The 20,921-nt window shown below is 41.3% G+C and overlaps 3 protein-coding genes and 1 non-coding gene across 5 annotated transcripts; 3 read left to right on the forward strand and 1 right to left on the reverse strand.

The window, feature by feature from the left end:
- Nucleotides 1-392: 392 nt before the first annotated feature.
- Nucleotides 393-7,342, forward strand: haao (3-hydroxyanthranilate 3,4-dioxygenase). Its single transcript, XM_076742617.1, has 10 exons — nt 393-623; nt 878-956; nt 4,664-4,747; nt 4,976-5,082; nt 5,527-5,616; nt 5,716-5,759; nt 5,839-5,984; nt 6,603-6,671; nt 6,797-6,879; nt 7,051-7,342. The coding sequence occupies exons 1-10, from the start codon at nt 550-552 to the stop codon at nt 7,121-7,123; spliced, it is 849 nt and encodes a 282-aa protein (XP_076598732.1). The 5' UTR covers nt 393-549; the 3' UTR covers nt 7,124-7,342.
- A 179-nt stretch (nt 7,343-7,521) lies between these two features.
- LOC143327932 (transmembrane protein 229B-like) lies at nt 7,522-10,536 on the reverse strand. Of its 2 annotated transcripts, XR_013077773.1 has the most exons (3): nt 10,452-10,536; nt 9,096-9,656; nt 7,522-7,549 (listed from the first exon to the last, which is right to left on the reverse strand). XR_013077773.1 is itself a non-coding variant. In XM_076742616.1 (2 exons), exons 1-2 carry the CDS (start codon nt 10,501-10,503, stop codon nt 9,172-9,174), a joined length of 537 nt encoding a protein of 178 aa, XP_076598731.1. In that variant the 5' UTR covers nt 10,504-10,536; the 3' UTR covers nt 9,069-9,171. The 2 variants fall into 2 exon arrangements, 1 of the variants encoding a protein (XP_076598731.1); XM_076742616.1 differs by lacking the exon at nt 7,522-7,549 and having other exon boundaries at nt 9,069-9,656.
- A 2,698-nt stretch (nt 10,537-13,234) lies between these two features.
- Nucleotides 13,235-14,810, forward strand: hcar1-3 (hydroxycarboxylic acid receptor 1-3). The gene is made up of 2 exons (XM_076743360.1): nt 13,235-13,269; nt 13,776-14,810. Exon 2 carries the CDS (start codon nt 13,815-13,817, stop codon nt 14,808-14,810), a length of 996 nt encoding a protein of 331 aa, XP_076599475.1. The 5' UTR covers nt 13,235-13,269; nt 13,776-13,814.
- Nucleotides 14,811-16,363: 1,553 nt separating this feature from the next.
- Nucleotides 16,364-16,457, forward strand: trnai-uau (transfer RNA isoleucine (anticodon UAU)). The gene is made up of 2 exons: nt 16,364-16,401; nt 16,422-16,457. It is a non-coding gene; the product is annotated as a tRNA-Ile (tRNA).
- Nucleotides 16,458-20,921: the final 4,464 nt, after the last annotated feature.

Below are 20,921 nucleotides of genomic sequence, written 5' to 3' on the forward strand. Positions count from 1 at the left end.
CCACAGTTTGTATCTAACCTCACCAGGTTAAACAGCTGCATCTAGTGGACAGTTGACATTATTACATTTGGTATGAAATATCCTCAAATAAGTAGTTGTGATCACTGACCTTCATCCACTTGTAGGCTAAGTAAAAAAAAAAAATGTTTTAACCTAATACATGCCTATTCTCTGTTATTTTAAACCCATTTCTGTGTTTGTTTTATTGCTTGTAATATTAAAGTTCTGATATTAGCATCCCAGAGAGGCAGACCTGCATCCCCCTGTTAGTTTAAGTCTTTAGACTCTCCAGGAGAAAGCTAATGCATATACACAGTGGTTGTCAGCTTGACTTCAGGAGTGTTGTGAAGGATTCCAGTGGGTTACAGAGTCACTGCAGGACACTATGTTACATATAATGTTAATGTTTCACCTCGTCTGGGAAACGGAACTCCTCCCCCACTTCTGCATTTTGGACTTTCAGTATCAGTCAGATTGTTTAAACCAGTCAGACCAGCAGACTACACAGAGAGGCTCAATACTGCAGCAAAAAGCCCATCAGCTTCAAAAATGATTGTGAATGTAGAAGACTGGATTGCAGAGAATCAGAATGCTTTCCTGCCACCAGTGTGCAACAAGCTCATGTGAGTAATTTCACTTTGATCTGAGCTACATTGGTGAGTATGTGTACAATGGCAGTGGGTTCTTCTTTGCAACAACGTAGTGGATTCCACATGGAGCTGCATAATCAGTAACTGCACAACTCAGCTTGAAAATCTCTGTAAATCTCAATAAGTGCACAGTTTTGCACAGACAAATTAACAATGAATAAAGTTCAGCTGACTGTTTGAGGACATGCAGTGAACACATTGTTGTCTTTAATTCCTTTTTTCCTCAGGCACTTTTCCCAGCTGAACATCATGTTTGTTGGAGGTCCTAATACCAGGAAGGATTATCATATTGAGGAAGGGGAGGAGGTAAGAGAGAAGTACTTATTCATTTTGCATAAAGTATAACTTTAGATTATTTAATGTAAACTTGGAGGACAATAAATTTCTGCTGTTATTTTAGCCTTCAGGTCTTGATTTAATGTTTTACATTGAACTGAATGGTTGATATTCACGGTCAACTTCCTAAATAAACTCCCTACTGTTAGTGTCCCACAGAATGACTGCTTCTCAAAGCAGGACTCTTCCCCCGACTAACAAGGACAAACTCCTCCACAATGTTGCAATGCTTGGTGGAATTATGTTGGTCGGCTGCCACTATTACATTCTTCTGGGTCCTGTTGTTGTTGGCATCCTTTGCAGTTTGACTTTTTGAAGTGTACAGTATTCATGTATAAAGGGTGGTCAGGTGACAGGCACATGCAACAAGATGTTACGCAGCAGTGATACTTGAGTAGCATTTTCAGAATCAGGTCATTTTTGGTCTTGAATATGATAATACAGTCATGCAATTGATGCAGCAGAAACAGAGATACCATCCTTTTCATTCCACACATTCTTTGTCGAAACCTGGCGCCTGTGGTGGAAATTCTTGTGAGCTGAAGGAAGGAGCTCACCAGGAGACTTCAGATGTCTTATGCAGAAGTATTTATTGCAGACTTCAAGCACCAAAGAGAAGCTGATGAGCAATACAATTTCCACAAGTGAACCAAGGTAGTGCCACACCAAATCCTGAAGATGTCCTTTCTAATGGGGTGTATTAATACCTTCAACATCACATGTTTCTCCCTTCTACTCCTTGAATTATTCCCTATTCAATATTCCTTTATTAGTCCCGCGAGGGGAAATGTCTATTATGGATATTCTATACCTATCTTCTACATTTGTGGTAACAGTAGCTCCCACCGTACCTACGTATGCCCCGAGCTTCTCCTTGCTCAACTCTATGCATTGGGCAGGTATTTGTAATCCCCCACGATCTCAGTGTCCAAACCATGGGTGTTCACCGGTGTAGTCCGTGGTACCGTCCTTCGGAAATCAATCACCATCTCCTTCGTCCTGCTGGCGTTTATAGGCAGGTGATTCGGTTCACACCGGTCGACAAAGTTGGCCACAATCTCCCTGTATTCCGGTTTGTTCCCCTGTGGTACGCATCCAACGATGGCTGTATCATTGGAGAACTTCTGGATGTGGCAGCTGTCAGTGTTGTGTCTCAGGTCTGATGTGTAGAAGGTGAAGAAGAGAGGGGAGAGCGCTGTCCCCTGTGGAGTCCCCATGCTGCAAACAACCACATCAGACACGCAGTCGCGAAGCCTCACATACTGTGGTCTGGTGAGGTAGTCGATGGTCCATGCAGCCAGGTGGCAGTCTATGCCGGCTCCTTCCAGCTTCCCCCTGAGCAGTGATGGTTGGATTGTGCTCAAAGCACTGGAGAAGTCATGGTGGGGGTGGGGGGTGCTCCTGTAGAGTGACATTGGGGGAGGTGAATGTAGTGTGTGAAGTGGAGCAGAGGGGGGTTAAGTGGTGTGAAGAGGGTGTTACTGATTCACTACGTATTTTGGGATAGAGCAAAGTCGTATAATTTCTGTCATGATTCACAGACCTGGAACACATATCATTCCTACCTGATTGAACTGGGACTGGTAGATGTGCCTCAATCAGTACTGTCACCATGCTGTCTGAGGTGGGTTTGCCTTTATGCCCCACCAACAACACATCATTGATTTCACACTTGCTGCGATGTCATTCTGGTGTCGTTCTTTAATTTTTGCCATTTCTGCAGCTCTAGTTTTCAATGCTGCCTCTAACAAAGGCACACGACAAGGAGCGAAACAAGCAGCACATTTGCCTATGGTCTCTTTCAACTCTACTAGTATAGAAACATCATTCACTGTCACTTTCATACCACTCTGTCCCTGCCTTTGCGAGCCTCTTGCCACATTCTCCAACAGTCTCATGTATTTGTAATCCCATCTTGGATTTCCTTTGCGATCATCTGTCATTAATTCAGCCAGTCGCAGCTTGCGTTCCTCAAAAGAACCTTCATAAGGCCATTCACCCTTTGTCCGTTCACATGAGTGCAGTGAAAGGCATCGCATAGCGTCGTTTTCTCTGTCTTCGTACTACTCCAGCAGCTGATCTTGGAGAGAACATTGCCTCGTGTGAGCATGTCTCATTTTGTGAATTATCTTGTATTTGCCTACCACTGGTGGACTGTTCTCTTGGATTCAAATATTTTCCTCTTGACCATCTGCTGCATTAGCATGTTTTGCCCAATTCTTCAAGGATTTATTTCTAACCTCAGCTGTGGACTGATTACCCATTTTACAGCTTTGACCTTAATTTATTAATGGCGTTTTCAAACAGCAAACAATATTAAGTCAACAAACACTTCAACAGCATCTAAATCTCCATAGTGTTTAAAATTGCTTTATCATTGTATCAGTTGTACAATTTCTGAAGTTTATCAGGATAAATCTCTATAAGAACTCTTCATCTGGTGTCTCTGTTTTCTGTGGTTCTCAGACGCAAGAGAATTTCTCTCTTTTTTTACAGATTCATCACAGGTCTTGATTACACCAAAGCAAGCATTTCTCAGCCGCCCCAGAATGTCTTCTCATGGGTGTAGTCTCACTGTGGGTCTTATCCCTTAACCCAGGGTTGCCCCAGAGACCACCGTATTCACAAATGTTTATTCACTTTCACCATTTGACCACTGACATTAGTTTTTTCAATGCAAGGATCTTTTTCAAAGGTTGTAATACTTCTATAAATGTAAAACCACATTCAATCCAGTCACATCAGCTCACTTAATCTTTACATTTCAAAACCTTTTAGCACTCTTGATTGACTTCCCACTGGGAAGTTTGCATGGCACATTCGCCCCAAGCAACGCTCTCAGAAAAATTAGCCAGGAGTCCGGCTGAAGTCACAGTTCAGCTGATACTGCCGTTTGATCTTGTCAAACACGGATGTGGCAAAGCAAAGCAAACTTTCTATTGCACTTACCAGTCTTGTTATGTTGAGATCCTGTTTGTCACGGCAAAATTGTGGTGGAAATTCTTGTGAGCTGAAGGAAGGAGTTCACCAGGAGACTTCAGATGTCTTATGCAGAAGTATTTATTGCAGGCTTGATGCATCAAGGAGAAGTTGAAGAGCAGTACAATGTCCACAAGTGAACCAAGGTAGTGGAACACCAAATCCTGAAGATGTCCTTTCTAATGGGGTGTATTAACACCTCCAACATCACGTTTCTCCCTTCTACTCCTTGAATTATTCCCTATTATGGATATTCTATACCTATCTTCTACATTTGTGGTAGTCTATTGGATAGTCAAAACCAAACATTAGCTCCCACCATACCCACGTATTCCCTGACTTCCACCCCTCTAACTGAGGACACTTTGACCTAATTCCTTATTAAAAATGTGAATGCTTGTCCTGTCTATGGGTGTACAGTTTATCTATAAGACCTTGGTTACCGCTGTAGCTAGAATAGAGAGAGTGTTCCTATCTGCCGTCTGAGAATGGTCTTTAAATATTATGTTAATGTTAATAACAGGCCACAGAGATGTGGAAAGCTCACTTCTTTCTATCGCCACGCTTTTTACATATCCTGTAGTATTGTGCAAGACCTGTAAAGTGCCTTTCATGTGTAAATGTGTGTAAAATCAGTGCAGTTCCCCTTTAATTTAATAATATTTCTCCTTTTATCTTCCATTCTCTGTTTGAAATAGTTGTTCTACCAGCTGAAGGGGGACATGTGTCTGAAGGTGATTGAAAATGGCAAACACAAGGATGTGCATATCAGAGAGGGAGAGGTGAGCTATAATATGTTTTCATATACTGTTTTTTGGCATGGTTGTGTATTCTGCATAGTAAGTCAATTATAAAGTGTCACTACTTTATATGGAGTCCAACTGAAATGACTATAGTTCACTCCATCATCAGCTTAAAGTGTGTTATTTTCTTCTAATGCAAATAAACTGGTCATATATACAAGCACAGTACTTTGTCAGAAATTCCTTTAATTTCTTCTCCATTTGTAGATGTTCCTGCTGCCCGCTCGGATCCCCCACTCCCCCCAGAGACTGGCCAACACTGTGGGACTGGTGGTGGAGAGGAGACGGCTGCTGACTGAGACTGACTGCCTGAGGTGAACTACTGTGTCTCCTTCTCTTCTCTCCTTTATTTCCTCATCTCCCTCTAACAGCAGGGAAACAAGACAAATAATAATAATAAAAAGATTGACGTTCCAATAACAAGATGAACTTGGAACAGTTCCATCTATTGTCCCTCCATGGCTGCACTTGTGTTAAATGTTTTTTAAACTACATTTTGATGGTTGTGTGCGAGGGGAAAAGAGAATTGTGTGACAAGAAGAAGAAGAAGAAGAAGAAGAAGAAGAAGAAGAAGAAGAAGAAGAAATCATTAAGGGTTTAGCAAAAACACAGTTGGCTATGGCAGGTCATAGAAAGACCTGTTTTGTTACACTCTGACCAAATAAACCACAGGATTGAATGTGAAAGTAATAAAACGGAAATATTTTGTATGTAAGAACTCAAAGCATCCTTAACATTAGTGTGCATGGTGCTTTCAGGTACTATGTGGACAACAGCACTGCTGTCCTGTTTGAGAAATGGTTTTACTGCCAGGATCTCAGAACCCAACTGGTGCCAATAATCAAAGAGTAAGATATCTTCATTCTTATGCACACATTCACACTCTCCATCAGATCAGGCTGTTTCTTTTAATCCAGTTTGCTGTTGTTGGTTGACTTTATGTGCAGGTTCATGGCATCAAAGCAGTGCAAAACAGGAAAACCAGATCCAGGTGAGCGTCTCTTTTCTTGTGATTAATCTAAAATCAAATCAACTTCTAACCAGAGTTATGATCCTGTTTGGATGAACAGATGAAACCTTCAGAGAGCCTCCGTTCCAGATGAACACCATGAACGTGATGTCGCCCTTCTCCTTCAAAGACTGGCTGGACAAACAGAGGCCGTCCCTGGCCAGCGGCGGGCCCATCGACATGTTCGGAGCTCAGTTTGAGACAGAGGTAGGAGAGCTGATATTATCAGATGTGTTTTCATAGCAGTTCTACTGTCTCAACGTCTTATTTGCTATCAAAAAAAATGTGTCCATAACATTTGTATTAACAACTGTATATTACTGAGCTGGCATGGAACGCTTCCTTGGATTTCCTTTTTTTTTGCCTATTTTCTTTAATTCATGAAAAGCTCTTGTATGACTACTTTTTTAAAGTCAAGTCAATTTTATTTATGTAACCCAAAATAACAAATGTGCCTCGAGGGGCTTCACAATCTGTATAACATACGACGCACTTTATTCTCAGAAAAACTCTTCTATGAGGAAGAAACCTGAGGAGGAGCAACATTCAGGTGTCATATTGGCAGGACTAGTGAAAAATTTCAAATACCCAGCCCGAATGAAAACTTGCATAGTCTAGTATCAATTTTCAAATCACAACCTAACATTTACCCGAGAAACATGTAGAAAACTCCAAAAATTATAATAAAGGGACACTTAATGAGGTGCATAAAGCACATACAAAAGGACAAACCACAGCGCTGACATTGTGATGTGCTGCAGATGATGATGGCGATATGGAAGAGATCCAAAGATGCTATAACGCTCCATCTTATGCCCCTGACAGGCCATGCTGTTTGGACCTGGACAGACAGAGATGTCGGTACGGCAAAGTGATGTGTGGATTTGGCAGATGGTATGTTCTCTAAATGCACTGTTCCTCCTGTAGCTTCCTACACCCAACCAGCCTCCCAGGAGATGCTTCTGTCCCTGTATCCGTGTAACCTACATTTTTTCCATCTCCTCCTCCCTGTCTCTTAGGAGGGCTCCTCAAGAGTGACTATGAACCAGCAGGAGCTCACCCTTTCTGCAGGAGACAGTTTACTCATTCCTGAACAGACCCAGTGAGTTCATATTAATGACAAGCTCCTCCAGCCAGTGTACATACTATTAAGTCAAAAAGTTTGCAGTTTAGCCTCACATATTTTTAACGATGTTATTTGACAGTAACAAGCTGAGATCAAGATTTAATTTTTTACCTCAGACAAATCCTAACACTGCTTCTTCTTCCGTAGCTACCAGTGGCAAAGAGACAAGGGGACCGTCGCCCTGTTTGTGGTCCAAAACCCTGAGCGGAAGAGACCCTGAGCATCACCTGCCAAGTCACACACACACATGAAATATTCAGTATTACAGTATACACTATTCTGTGCAGGTGGGGAGAAGAAGTCAACGTAGGTGTAGTAATAAAAGCATATTGTGTATCATCACATACAGTGAGTAAAGCTATTGAATGTGAAACTGTAATTTGCACTTTGTCTCAGTTATGTACATTAATTACATCAAATTAATAAATAAATATCTGAGAAAAAACCATGAGGTGTGATGAGTTATCTTAATAAACATTCGCCCTGACAGTTTTTGACTTTCACTGTCCAATTTCCGCATTTCTGCAGTGTTTGTCTCTCTGCTGTCTGCAGTGTTGCACTCCCCTTCACACAGGAACTGAGCCTTCCAATCCAACTGCCTTCTAAACTCTGAAACAGTGCGTAGATTTCTCTGGAAGAAGAAAAGCTGAGGAAAAAAAGGGGAAATAATCCTATTGGCTGAGAGGACGTCAGACACAAGTTTCAACAAGCGTTGGGAACAAGCATCATTTTGTTAAATGATGTTCAGGTGTCGTATGCCATGCTCGGCTTGCCAGATTCTTATCAACACAATGTGACTCTGAGAAACCCACAACTGACTGAGCATGATTTCAGAGCAGATTTAACTGTGAAAGACAGATTTTTCCACTGAAGTAGGAAACTGTCTTCCAGTAATGGGTGCAGCTATGGCTGTGGGAAAAATTCCACAGCAAAAACACATGGATCACATCTAAATGTATGCTATTATATGTCATCATGGACAGTATGATCTGTTTATGTCAGTATAAATTCTATTAGTATTTATTCATGTATTAAACTGACAGTAAGCTGGGACATAAAGCTATTCACTCTGCAGCCCGAGGCAGTCAAACTGGATTTGTATGAGTAGTGTTTTTGTTGTGGGGTTTCCCCCAAAGATCTCCTGTTTACATCAGAGCTCTGAGCAGAGCAGAATGAGAGATTTTCTTCTGGATATTTCACAATGTTTTCTAATGTAGACTGTACAAATGAAAATGCTTAAGACTGCAGGAAGAAGACAGGATTAATGATCTAATCAAACAAAATTTGTGACAGGACTACTCCGCTGCATGGATTCTTATTTGTACTGAATTTTCAGCGACTGTTACGTGGTTTGCGTCTGATTCTGAACTGCTGAGTGGAGAGCTGCTTGTTTCAGATTATTATTTATATGTCTGCTTGTTCGCTGCTCTGACTCCAACTCTGGCCTACAACTTGTACTCCACATTCTTTAAACTTTTAAGAGACTGATGCTGATCATTTAGTTTTGTATTCAGGGACTGGACAGGCCAAATCTGAGCTCATTTCATATAATCTCATTTTTAAAGCAATAGTTTGAGATTTGGGGAAATACACTCATTCGCTTTCCTGCTATGATTTAGGTGAGAAAGTCAACACCACTCTCAAAGCAGGGGCAAACAGCTGGCCTGGTCTGTCCAAAGTTCTAAAATATCCTAAAGCTCACGAATTAACTCACATTTCTCATTTGTTTCATTCATTCAGACACAGAAATATTAAAATTTCATTTTACAGGGAATCGCATGCTGGAACAATACGTGGCAACCGGCAGATGGGCCCTGTTAAGAAACACTGTAGGCCAGCACAAAAACCCCATAAAATCCCAACGTGTTGTTTTTACACTTCGGTGTTAGTCCAAGCGACCTCTTTCCCCCTTTTTCTAGTCTTTGTGCTAAAGTGTCTCCTGGCCGACAAGTATGAGAGTGGTGTGCATCATCTATCTCTTGGCAAGAAAACAGATCAACCAAAATGTCAAACTGTTAAATTGAAACTGTCATACAGTCAGTATGTTACCAAGCCAGTTCTCCTAACATGCAGCAGTTATTTCAAAGCACACTCACCGGTTGAAATATGAAAAGCTGCCAGATTTATTGACACCGGTCAGGGAGGTGTAACATGTGCGCCAGCTGTTTAAAATCAAAATGTGAAAAACTCACAATTGTGGTTTTGTTCTGAAAGCAATGTCCTTCAATGCTTTGTTGTTGCTTTGGAAAACAAGATTCCAGGTTTAGTTCAGTTGTGCAGCCTTATCCTCAGAGTGTTCCTGATCACATGCTGCTCTGCTATAAATGCTGCCACGGCCCAGGGCAGTGCATACTCCAGAGTCACCAGTCCTCCCAGGTTGTACCTATTACCTGAGTAGTCCCAGGGACAGGCCCCCAGCAGCCTCAGTCCCACCCCCCAGCTGAATTCCCACAGGTAGATGAACACGGTGTAGGACAGCAGACGCACTGGCAGCGGGTGGTGCTGAGCCAGCAGCCGGGCTCGCAGACTCTCCATGAGGTAGATTGCAGTGGCATACATAGGCAGCGCCCACAGGCTGCTGTGACCTGCCAGCCTTCTGTCCCGTGTGCTGCACCAGTCCCACACTGCAGTGAAGGCCACCTCACAGAGGCAGCCATGCAGTGCGTACACGTAGAGACGAACTACAGCGGAGAGAGGACGACCTGAGGTGCTCCCACACGGCTCTGCTGGGGCTTCATCTTCAACATCAATCCCTGTCACAAACACACTGTAATTACTCTACGTTTGAGGCCCATTTGGAGACTTTAACAAGATACTGAAAATGGGGCAAAAGTGATGTTGACACCCTACTTTAAGATTTATTAGAGTTTAGAGTCAAAAGATGAACTATAGGCTTAGAAATTAGCCAAATAATAAAAGTACATTCCCCTCTATCATAGATAGTATAAGATATGTCTGTGAGTTTGATTATTTAACATAAGTGCAGAGGTTAAAATGATATATTTCTGTTCCAATGCCTGCTATCGCTAAATTATACCTCTGTTTTACCATAAACTTCAGTTTAAATAAACATAAGATATATCTAAATTTCACAAAAGGTAAATTACAGGTGATGTAACTTCTTTTGGAGAGGCCCATTTTATCTAGATTTTCTTCCCCACATTATAATACCTCCAGTGAGCATACAGTCGTGTTTTGTCCCTCCTCCACAGGACACACAGCAGAGTATACAGGCTCTAATGTGGATTAACAGGGATGTAGCCCAGATTAGCAAATTAAAGGCTTGGGAAATCTTCAACAGCTTTCCACTCTGCACTTGAAAAAAGTTCCATTTATCAACGGCAAGTCAACGTGATGACCACTACTGTCAGGAAATCAGAGTAAGATGGAGTCAGCAGTGGTCTTGCAGTAGCATTGCATCCAATTCCATCACTTAATTAATTTCAACAAATATTATATGAGGCAATGACAACAAATGCCATGTTAAGCCTCAAAGCGTGGCCTCCTACAGTTATTAAACAAACATAATAAACAGCAGTAATACTCACCTTGATCATTACTACCCTTCATTCTCTTCATATTGAGTTTTCTCACCTCCATCCCTGGGCAGCATATGGGTCTCTGTACCTTTGTAATCCCTCTCCTTCCCTGTACACGCATGTGTGTGTGTGTGTGTGTGTGTGTGTGTGTGTGTGTGTGTCTGTGTGTGTGTGTGTGTGTGTGACTGCGGATCTTGGGCTAAACATTAAGCGGCTCCATGTTATCAGAGCGAAACAGTGATGTCTCTGTCACTGGCTGAGGTCGTGAACCAAGGGAGGGACCCAGGAAGCAAACCTGGACCACCTGAGGATAAAAAAATGGTGTGTGTACGTAGTACCAATAAAAGTATTGATGCCACAGAGGGAGACTGTGGCTGCATCAATAGTTTCTTACAGTAGGTGTGCAAATATGTTTTTGTGGGGCAAACTTGGAGGTTATCAGTGAACCACAGTGGGTGGGTGCATGACGGAAGCTGGTCAAAATATCCACTTATTGATAGATTGAATCTGTGCTTATGTATCCACATTGTTTTTAAAATATTTTCAAATAGAAGTTGTGACATTTTGGCCCACTCCTATCAGCGATCTTGATAAATTTTGGACATTCGCAAGATCATATTTCAGACAAAAATGTTTTAACTTCATAAATATTCATATATAATATTTCAAGATGCTTTACTGGTTTTTCCTTCAGTTACTATTTTTTAATAGTAACTGTCTGCTGTGTTCCAGTTGTACTGTTATTGTAGGTCTGCATTTGTGCCTTTGTAAAGCTCAATTTTCAATGCATTTTCACCATCAAATTATATGTCAGGTTTGTGTTATTTAATGAGTAGATTAAAAAAAAATGTTGTATTTGATTAGTGTTGAATAATTATTGGATAATTATATTTTAGATTTATTTCAGGTTTATTGTTAACCTCTCTGTAAATGTGTAATGTTAATTTTTGTTATTCATTGATTACAAGTTTCAGCTGCAGGAAAGAGATTTAGGATACCTATAAAAAATATTAATTGATAAAGGTCATTAGTCATCCATCTGCAGCGAGATAAATTAGTAACTAGAATTTACTCATTAAGCACTAACAGCACTGAAGACTTGTGCTGAGAAAGCTGCAAACACAGATATAAACACATACTGTATAAATAGCTGCCAAGTTCTACCAGTAGTTTCACACATGCACAGCATACAATGCATCCATAAAGTGTCTTTGAGAGCAGATGTCAGTCCTGATATGGTGCCAATGCTGGGCCCTGTGTGTTTGTTTTGTGTGTGCTCTAATAAAACAGTTAGAGACATGGTGGAGCTCTGGATCAGAGTCCAGTGATAGTAGCAAACACACCTTCAGGGCTGGGAAGGAGCACTGCACGGCTGTATGGGAGTCAATGACCATAAAATTATCGAGCTGACAAAGGTTGGTCTGTTCACACAGTGGTGAGCTGGGCTGACTCTCTCTGTCTCTGCTTTGCATTGTTGTGTAATGAATTGTCAGCAAAGAATATTTAGTTAGGGAAATTGGCATTCTCTCTCAGAGAGCCTCCGCACACTGCCCCTCTCAAGTCGCTTATCATCAGTGTGGAGTTCTGGTATGGTAAACTGACTGGACCCAAATTACATTGAAATGAACTGACATAAACAAAGATGATAAGAAATGAGAGAAGATGCAATAAGATGTGATGAGCTGCGATGTAATGAGGTGAACATGAGAGAAGGTGAGTTAAGAGGAAATAAGACGGGATGAGAGGTGAGGTGATGAGATGGGAGAAGATGAGATGAGAAAAGATGAAAGGTGATGCGATGAGAGAAGGTGAGATGTGATGTGAGACGATGAGAGATGGGATGTGATGAGATTTGATGAGATGTGGGGTGAGGAGTTGTGGTGACGTAAATCGGATGAAAATTCGAGGCGAAATGGATGAAAGTGAAGTGACTGTGGGGTGAGCAGTGTGGTGTGATGAAATGAGATGAGGCATGCAGTATACATACGATATCAGCTGAGTCAAGATGAAATGGCTCGAGATGGGTTGAGGTGATGTGACAAAATAAGTTCAGAGGATATAAGATGAAGTTGGATAAAATTCTGTGAAAAAAATCTGAGATGAGTTGGTTTACACAGGTATGATGAGATGACCTGATGTGTGGAATTGATGCAAGAGGAAGTTATGGTGGAAAAGATCACATGAGATGAGTCAAGGTGAGAGGGAACCTGAGATGAGGCGGGACAGTGCTGTAAGGAGCTGAGGTCTTGACTTGTGTAGCTACGATAAGATGAGGTGGATGAGATAAAATCAAAAGGTCAAAATAGGTAAACTGATGCTTTATTGTTTAACAATGAAGTGGAAATTCAGATTCTGAGGTACTAAGGTGAATTTGTGTATGTGTGTCATCAAAACCAATAACAACAACCTTCTGTCAACAAATCATTCTCTCAATAATTTCCATTTTTTAAATTAGGAATTCTCATTAATCAGCACAGCATTCCCTGAAAAACTGAAATACAGCACAAAAAGCAGGAAACCAAAGTGTGACAAAGGTGCTACTTTGAAATATTACACAGCTCTGATCTCAAATACCAAAAGTGACTGTCTCACAGCATCTTTTCCCTGGAACCATCATGACTCTCATGTTATGACAAGCCCTCAGGGGGAGGCAGCTTTTATACACAGAATCCTGTAAGGATCTTGTCTCGAGATCACTTTCATTACCTTGGGGGAATTGAACACGTTGCTGTGTCCGTCTGCTGAATACACCGATTAAGCCAACCCTGACCTCTGAGAAGAAGCATCTTCAGGTCTTTTAGAGACAACTGAGGACATCAGGATTCTGGTGAGTGCTGAAATGGAAACCTTTTCTGTATTCTGAGCTGAGGTTCAACCTTTAAAAAAACTGCTAACTTTTCAATAACAGTTTATCACTGGTGTATCGCTTCACTGGCATTGCGATATGAAGGCAGCTGAACTGTACAGTGTTTTAGAAAGCATGAATAGATAGGAACAAGCGAAACTCTGTTAGCAGACAATTTCACACCAGCAGTCAGATTTTTTATTGGTGTGAAAAAATGTGATGGGCAGCACGGTGGTGCAGCAGGTAGTGTGCGTGTCTCACAGCACGAAGGTCGCAGGTTCGCCATAAAGTGATGAAGTGAATTACATTTACTTACACTATTTTCATTTGGCAGATGCTTTTGCTCAAAGCAAAGTACAAATGATGAACAATCCAAACCACAGTCTGTCAAGCAGAAGACGAAGTGCTGCAACACTTTTACTTTAACTATTTGACCCATGAAATATGAAAGTCTAAAACACCTTTCTCTCTTCTTTTCTCCTCTTCAGAAGTCTCAAGCAGTGGAAAAACCCGAGAGACCAGCTGAAATGGATTCGGTGACTGTTAGCACTGAGATGAAGAATGATACTTTCATGCACTGCCAGTCCACTGCCGACTTTGGAGCTGTGTATATGTGTATTGTCATGATAATTGAGATGATTGTGGGTCTGCCGGTAAACCTAGTAGCTTTATGGATTTTCTGTTTCCGCATGAAGTTTTGGAAACCCCACACTCTCTTCCTCTTTAATCTGGTTCTAGCTGACTTCCTGCTCCTCATCAGTGTGCCCTTCCGCATTGACTTGGAAATCCGAGGGGAATACTGGGTGTTTGGACAGGTCTGGTGCCGCATGAACCTTTTCATGCTGGCTGTCAATCGTTCTGCTAGTATTGCATTCATGACAGTTGTGGCACTGGATCGCTACTTTAAAGTGGTCCATCCGCATCACTGCATCAGCCGTATCACTTTAACTCAGTCGGGTTGGCTCACAGGCCTGATGTGGACTGTTGTGATCGCCCTTCGGATACCGCTGCTGACCACCAACCTCCTCTACCAGGATGGTAATGTCTCCCTGTGTCGCAGCTTCAGCTCATACAATGCAGTCCCTTTGGGGTTACAAGTACACTATGTGGCCTTCATTGCAGAGTTCTTCCTGCCCTGGCTGTTGTTGCTGTTCTGCTCAGCCCGGATTGCCTTCTCCCTGCACAAACGGCGGATGGACAAGCAGAAAAGGGTTAGGAGAGCCATCCGAGCAATAGGAGTGATCAGTTTGGTGTTCACCATCTGCTTCATGCCAAGTATTCTTACAGGCTTGGGTGGGGTGTACATCAAATATTTTCACCCAAAGGACTGCAACACCTACAATGTGATCACCCACATATTTAAGATGAGCATCGGCTTCACGTACCTCAACAGCACTTTGGACCCTTTCATTTACTCTTTCTCCAGCTCCATGTTTCGTGATGCCCTCAGGAGCCTCATCAGCCCCCTGAGCTTTACGAAGAAGAACGTAAGAGCAGCCAGCGACACAACCAATGACCGCTGAAGGGCAACAATAATAAACTATTATAAAATACATTAATGAAAAGACTTTCCCAGAACAAGGTGGTAGGTTCAATCCTCAGATTGTTGTGGTGTCTTGAGGAAGATGCTGAACCACCCACATGCAAAATGAAGACACTGCTTGAATATTTAAACTACAGTATGTGCATGAAACTCTGGGTCTGGGTAATACACCTACACTGATGAATGCTGCAGGGGAGTTTTAGACAGTCATAACACCAGTATAATAAATACCAGTGGAATACCTGCAAATGTTCAATATCTATGCTCAAAACATAAATAAAAGCAAGAAAATGTAAGTGTGTGCTTTTGTTAATTTTTTGCCATTCACTGCATCTCTTTCTTTCTTTCTATATGAGATGTTTACTGATGCTATTCTCAGAGGTGTATATGATAATGAAGAGCTAACAAAAAATAATACATTTAAATATGCATCAAAGGAAAATATAATTATATTAAAATATAATTCATTATAATTAAATATGGTTAAAAACAATTAATCCTTTAATACAACAATGCAATGTAATACAACACTGTGTGCATGAAGAAAACAGACATTCAATACTTCAGCACAGGTAGCGCAGTTCAGTGAATATGCAAATGTTTGAAACAGGGGTAATATGTGGCAGTATGCTTCTGAAAATGAGCAGGTACAGTCAGTAAACAGGTAGATAGATAGATAGATAGATAGATAGATAGATAGATAGATAGATAGATAGATAGGATATTGAGCACAACAGTGAAAAAAAAAAAAAAAAATGAAATGGTGTCATTGTTAATGAAAGAAGGGAATGATATGTCGAACATGTGGAGAAATGAACATTTACCATACGTGCACTGCAAAATTGCATGAAATAGTGGAAGTTGTCCGAGTTACTAGAACACAAGTGCATTATGTATTTTCAATAAATGTATATATCTTCATCGAATAATATCTTAATAATTAATTCAATGTCACCTTTCCCAAAGCTTGACATAACAGCAATAGGCTGTTAGGTATGAGCAGTTTTTTTTTTTTTTAATAAATAAATTGTTAGTGTAGCCTACTGTTAGTGTCTGTTGTGTATTTGCGAGTCACCTTTTTGTGCAAGACGTGTTTTACTTTGAAAATATGACGGATGGTTTCCGGTGGCTCGCAGTGGCTCTGAGCATGACGTCACGGAGCAGTCCTTGTCCAAAGCGTGTCTTGTGGAGGGCAGTGCGGTCTACAGGAGAGACACTGGCGGATATAAAAGCCACGAGTGACATTTATTTTATCATTCATTGAAGACTGAGTTTATTGTGGAACTGTCCGTATTTTCAGAAGCACTTTTCTGCTCGATAACCCTGCTGACATGCTAATAGCGTCTCGTGTGTAACAAATTAGATGTAATTTCATTATCATTGAATCCACTACTGTCTTTACACCGTGACATCAAATATAAACGTTTGTGTGGAGAAAGTGGAACAGCATGAAGGAGAAAACAAACACAACCAAGAGGAGTCGGTCGATTCAGAGGTGCGTTTATAAACCCAACTGCGACGCAAGAGCAGTGAGCTCCAGTGGCGCAATCGGTTAGCGCGCGGTACTTATATGACAGTACATTGTAGAGCAATGCCGAGGTTGTGAGTTCGAGCCTCACCTGGAGCAGTCTTTTGATGCGGGACTGACGTATGCTTATGCGAATCAGCTTCATTTTGTATCAAAAGTACTTCAAATCCTGCTAACAAAACGAATACAATAAACGATTATCCAAACACGCTTCATTTCCAACAACAATCTTTGAGGAAAATAATACTTATAATACTACAAGTGATAGATATTCAAGTAAAATTCTATGTATCTTTGTGACTTAAATTGGAAGTTCCGTCATTCCACACCTGCATTTTCTACTGTCTTAAAATAGTTTCCAAGAGACTCAATTTTACTCTGGGTCCTTTTTTTTTTTTTTTTTTTTCCTCAGTTAAAAAACTATGGCGTTCATATTGTAAACACCATAACATGGTTTAAGCAGGCATCTTGGGAGGGAAAAATTGCAATGCAAAAATTAATTTTCATGAAGTGAAAGAAGTGAAGCGTCTGATGAGCTCATGAGTGACTGTGAAAAGTGTTAATTATGTTCACTATGTTCAGCAAGTTTTTGACTTCCCATGATTCTTTGCTCTCCTGCCACTAGGGGTCGGTGTTGTCCACCGTTTGGACGTGCTGTTTTTTTTTTTTTTTTCCCCTCTTTTTTTCCAGACCTGACTTTCTTGAATCTCACTGGCTGCGTCTGCTGTTTGAATGAAAACAGTTCGTCCGGCTTTGCTTTCCCCACTTTCTGCACTCCATGGATTGTGTGTGTGTGTGTGTGTGTGTGTGTGTGTGTGTGTGTGTATTCTCATTTCTGACACATTTAGTCACATTTTACACCAGCCAGCTTTATTATCTATTAGGTACTGCTGCAAGGCCTGCACGTGTATTTTTTAACATATGTTGATGAAATTGTGCCTTTTGGAATGTACCATCTGGTTGCTCCTGTATATATAAAAATTAAACATGTAGAGGTCATTTTTCATATTGCTGTACTGCCAATTAATATACTTAACGAGGAACACTGATGGAGACCTGACTGATAACATGTATGCCTGATTGGGTATATATGACATGGTGCAAACCACAATTCAACACACACACACACACACACACACACACACACACACACACACAAAATGGTTTCCACAGTCTTAACACCAACGTGGATGAGTAAAATCATTCACAAGCTGAAGAACAGGGATAATGTAGAAAACATGGTCTGCTTAGAGACCTCAGCTTGCTTTATTATGATCACTTCAGACCAGATGCAATGTGCATGAGATCACCATTTTGCAAAAAAGTTTGGATCTGTGTGTGTGTGTGTGTGCGCACATGTGTGTCCGTGCATTTGTGTGTGTGTGTGTGTGTGTGTGTGTGTGTGTATGCAATCGTGTGTGTGTCAGAGTGTTGGTTTGGGCTTCAAAGAGTACTTGATTACTCACTCAAGTAAAGAGTATTTTTCTCAAGTGCAGAATGAGAAAACCTCATCCATAAGATCCGTCTCATCTAATCTAACAAACACGTTTTCCTTAAATTTAAGTTGTATTTAATCTTACAAACTGTTTTTCTTAGATTTTCATCAGTGCCCCTATCATCACTGTACCGTGATTATTTGTCCAAACATTTGCTGAAGAGTCTTTTCATTCTGCCAATGTTGTCTTTTCTCCCCCTTGTCCCACAGTAGAGTTCTCTTTTCTCACTTGGCTCCCGGTGTGAACCAGCCTTCCTCGGCACATCATTCAGCATAGTGTAAAAATGTTAGCATGGAGTCTTCTCTAACACAGAAAACACAAACCTTTTGCACACACAGGATGTATTATCTTTCAACTGAGTGTTAGCTGAAGTGGTGGCATGGAGCCTTACTGTCACTTAACTTAGTATATGCCAAAGTGTTAGCATGGAGTCTTCTGTCTGTCAGCACAGGCAAAGGTATTATCATGGAGTCTGTTCTCTCTCAACATAGCGTATCAGTCAGACCAACCTGTGCAGAGTTATTAGATCAGAGGTTAGTATCGCTTATACAGTAATGGTCATATCAACCAACACATTCCATTTGGAACACATTTTGTCTGTCTGCGAAGTATGTGGGTCATCAGGTCTTACGTCATGTCGTACAATAGCTTTGGTTTGTTATGATTTGACGCAGCCGGCTGACCCATTTCATCCTAACGGAGAGGAGAAATCATGTGTGCGACATTAATATGAATGATAGTGTAATTAAAACTAATGAAGAGGATTTAATTCAGAGAACTTGTGATGGAACATTATGTTTGATGGAAAGAAGAATGAGTGTGTGAAGATGAGAGAGATCCACTTAAAGTGTGTGTGACGAAGGAGAGACCTGAGAATAAACAGAACCTGAAGGCACCGTAAATGCAAGTCTGTAGGTGTACTCCTATCTCTGCCCTGATCTGGCCTGCAGCATTAATCACCTCCTCTCATTATCCAGCCATGTTCACACACACACACACACACACACACACACACACACACACACACACACACACACCACTGCAAAAGACTGTAAATCAATTCAGCCCCATTAAGATATCACCAGTGCTTTTATTTAATCACTGATAAATACACTTCTCATGATTTCAAACCAACAGTGATTATAATGAAGCCTTTATTTACCTGGTAAGACTATAAAATTTAGATTAATTGCTTCCAACAAAAGCACTTTGTGGCAATAGTTTTGTGAGACGATCTACATGCATTAAATTCACACAATATTTAGCAAAAACATGACTATTGCAATGACAGTTGAGAGGCTGACCCACAACTTCAGGCTGCAACGCAGCATTTCAGTGTTTTGAAGGGCGCCCTGCAAGAGTATATTAAGATCTTTAGATCCAAGCCCGCCCTCAGCCCGTTACTAACCACACAGCTATGTGTCACAAGCTATAATTCACATCTGTCTTTGGTTAGCACTGAGCGTTCACTCACTATCTTGCTGTCTGACAGCTCCCAGGCCCAGCTGTAATGTATTGTGGCCTGTAGGCTCTGCTCATTACGTGTGAAGGTATAATTATTATCATTATTGTTTTTTTCCCTTCCACTGCTCTCTGAAGCCTGGAGCGACTTTACTGATGAAATGTCTGTCAAGTTGCCAAAAGGAAGTGATGTCATTTTGCCTGGCAAACTTTGAGGTCAAAGGTGTGTCTTGTCAGAAGGGGAGATGTGTGTGTGTGTGTGTGTGTTTGTGTGTGTTGGGTATGACCAATGGCGAGGGAGAGTGAATGAGTTTTGAGAAAGACGTGTGATAATGTTTTGTTCTTTGGAAGCCAATTATATGACTGTTGTTCGTGGGAAGTGTATTCATGCTGGAAATCATCTGGTGAAGAATTCCCAGATGTGCCATTTTCATTTTTTTAACCATCACTTTCTCAAGGCAACCTGTGAGTATCTCTCACACTTCATCACCATCAACTTTAGCAGCAACCGGTCATGATAGCATTGTGCATGTGGGAGGGTAATTGTTGTGCTATGGGCCTGTCACACACGCAGACTCAAAAGCGAGGACAGTGATAGGCTGCTATTCATCCAGACCTGCTGTTGCAGCCTGCGCCGCCTGCTGAGCTGCAGAGAATTAAAAGGCGCTCGGCAGCACTACAGGAGAAAGTTGAGAAAAGCTCATCTTTATGTAAATGTTCTCTGACACACTGCCAGTGATAACCTAGCCAGAGCCAATTGCCTCATTTTTATTCCCACAGAAGTGGAAGTACAGAGTTCTACGCTACTCTGCTCCACAAGAGGAGTTGAGGATACAAGACCACGATGCAGATCGGTCTTGCCAGATCAGGCATCATTTTTCCAGAGCCTTCCGGCGGCACCTTGCGGCTTTCACTGCAATCGGCTTACGTGATTTGAAGAGCTTGCGTTTTTTTGATGCATCACTTTTGTTGGCCTAAATGCTTAGATCTGTGTCAGACGAAACATACCTCTCTTTTTACACAATGATGCAATCATATTGAAATCCAGTCGGAACCACTGTCTCTATTTGCTGGTCACAATGAAGGAGGATGGGTGGACGTGATGTGATAATGTGACTTACTACATAGATGTGCTAAGCTTAGTCTATTTATGTAGGTTATGTTTATCTCTTCTTCCCATATATGTAGACAGAGGTCTCAGTGCTAGGTTACATGTGAAGCACATACAGTATGAAAGGCAGCACGTACTGTACAATTAACCTCGATGCAGATTCCTCCCAACAGAAAACTTTAAGGAAAGTGTCGTGCGCTGCCCTTCATAGGAGGAGGTGGCTCAGTTACCTTTACAAACATCTGCTAAACCGACCAGTTAGTCCTCATCCTTGAAAAAAACCAAAACATACTGTTTGAAAACACTGCTTGCTTGGTTAGTCCAGGTTTGCAGTTGAATAGTCTTTGTTGCTTAGGAAGGTTCCTACATGAGTGAAATGACCTGGAAGTATCTAAGAGGCAGCCATGATAAGAGCTGGTTTGAATTTTCTAAATGCTAAAGAAAGATGCCCCAATTTTTCCTTTCTTATCTCCTTTAGCTCCATGTAGCAGCAAC

Source organism: Chaetodon auriga, chromosome 11 (genome assembly GCF_051107435.1).
Source record: "Chaetodon auriga isolate fChaAug3 chromosome 11, fChaAug3.hap1, whole genome shotgun sequence".
NCBI classification, from domain to species: domain Eukaryota; kingdom Metazoa; phylum Chordata; class Actinopteri; order Chaetodontiformes; family Chaetodontidae; genus Chaetodon; species Chaetodon auriga.

Excerpts from the sequence above, each read along its gene's own strand:
- haao (XM_076742617.1), top strand. The coding sequence starts at position 550 with ATGATTGTGAATGTAGAAGACTGGATTGCAGAGAATCAGAATGCTTTC. Across the intron at positions 624-877 it reads CCAGTGTGCAACAAGCTCAT|GCACTTTTCCCAGCTGAACA; the intron begins GTGAGTAATTTC and ends TTTTTTCCTCAG. Across the intron at positions 4,748-4,975 it reads TGCATATCAGAGAGGGAGAG|ATGTTCCTGCTGCCCGCTCG; the intron begins GTGAGCTATAAT and ends CTCCATTTGTAG.
- LOC143327932 (XM_076742616.1), bottom strand. The coding sequence starts at position 10,503 with ATGGAGGTGAGAAAACTCAATATGAAGAGAATGAAGGGTAGTAATGAT. Across the intron at positions 9,657-10,451 it reads GAAGGGTAGTAATGATCAAG|GGATTGATGTTGAAGATGAA; the intron begins GTGAGTATTACT and ends TGTTTGTGACAG.
- hcar1-3 (XM_076743360.1), top strand. The coding sequence starts at position 13,815 with ATGGATTCGGTGACTGTTAGCACTGAGATGAAGAATGATACTTTCATG.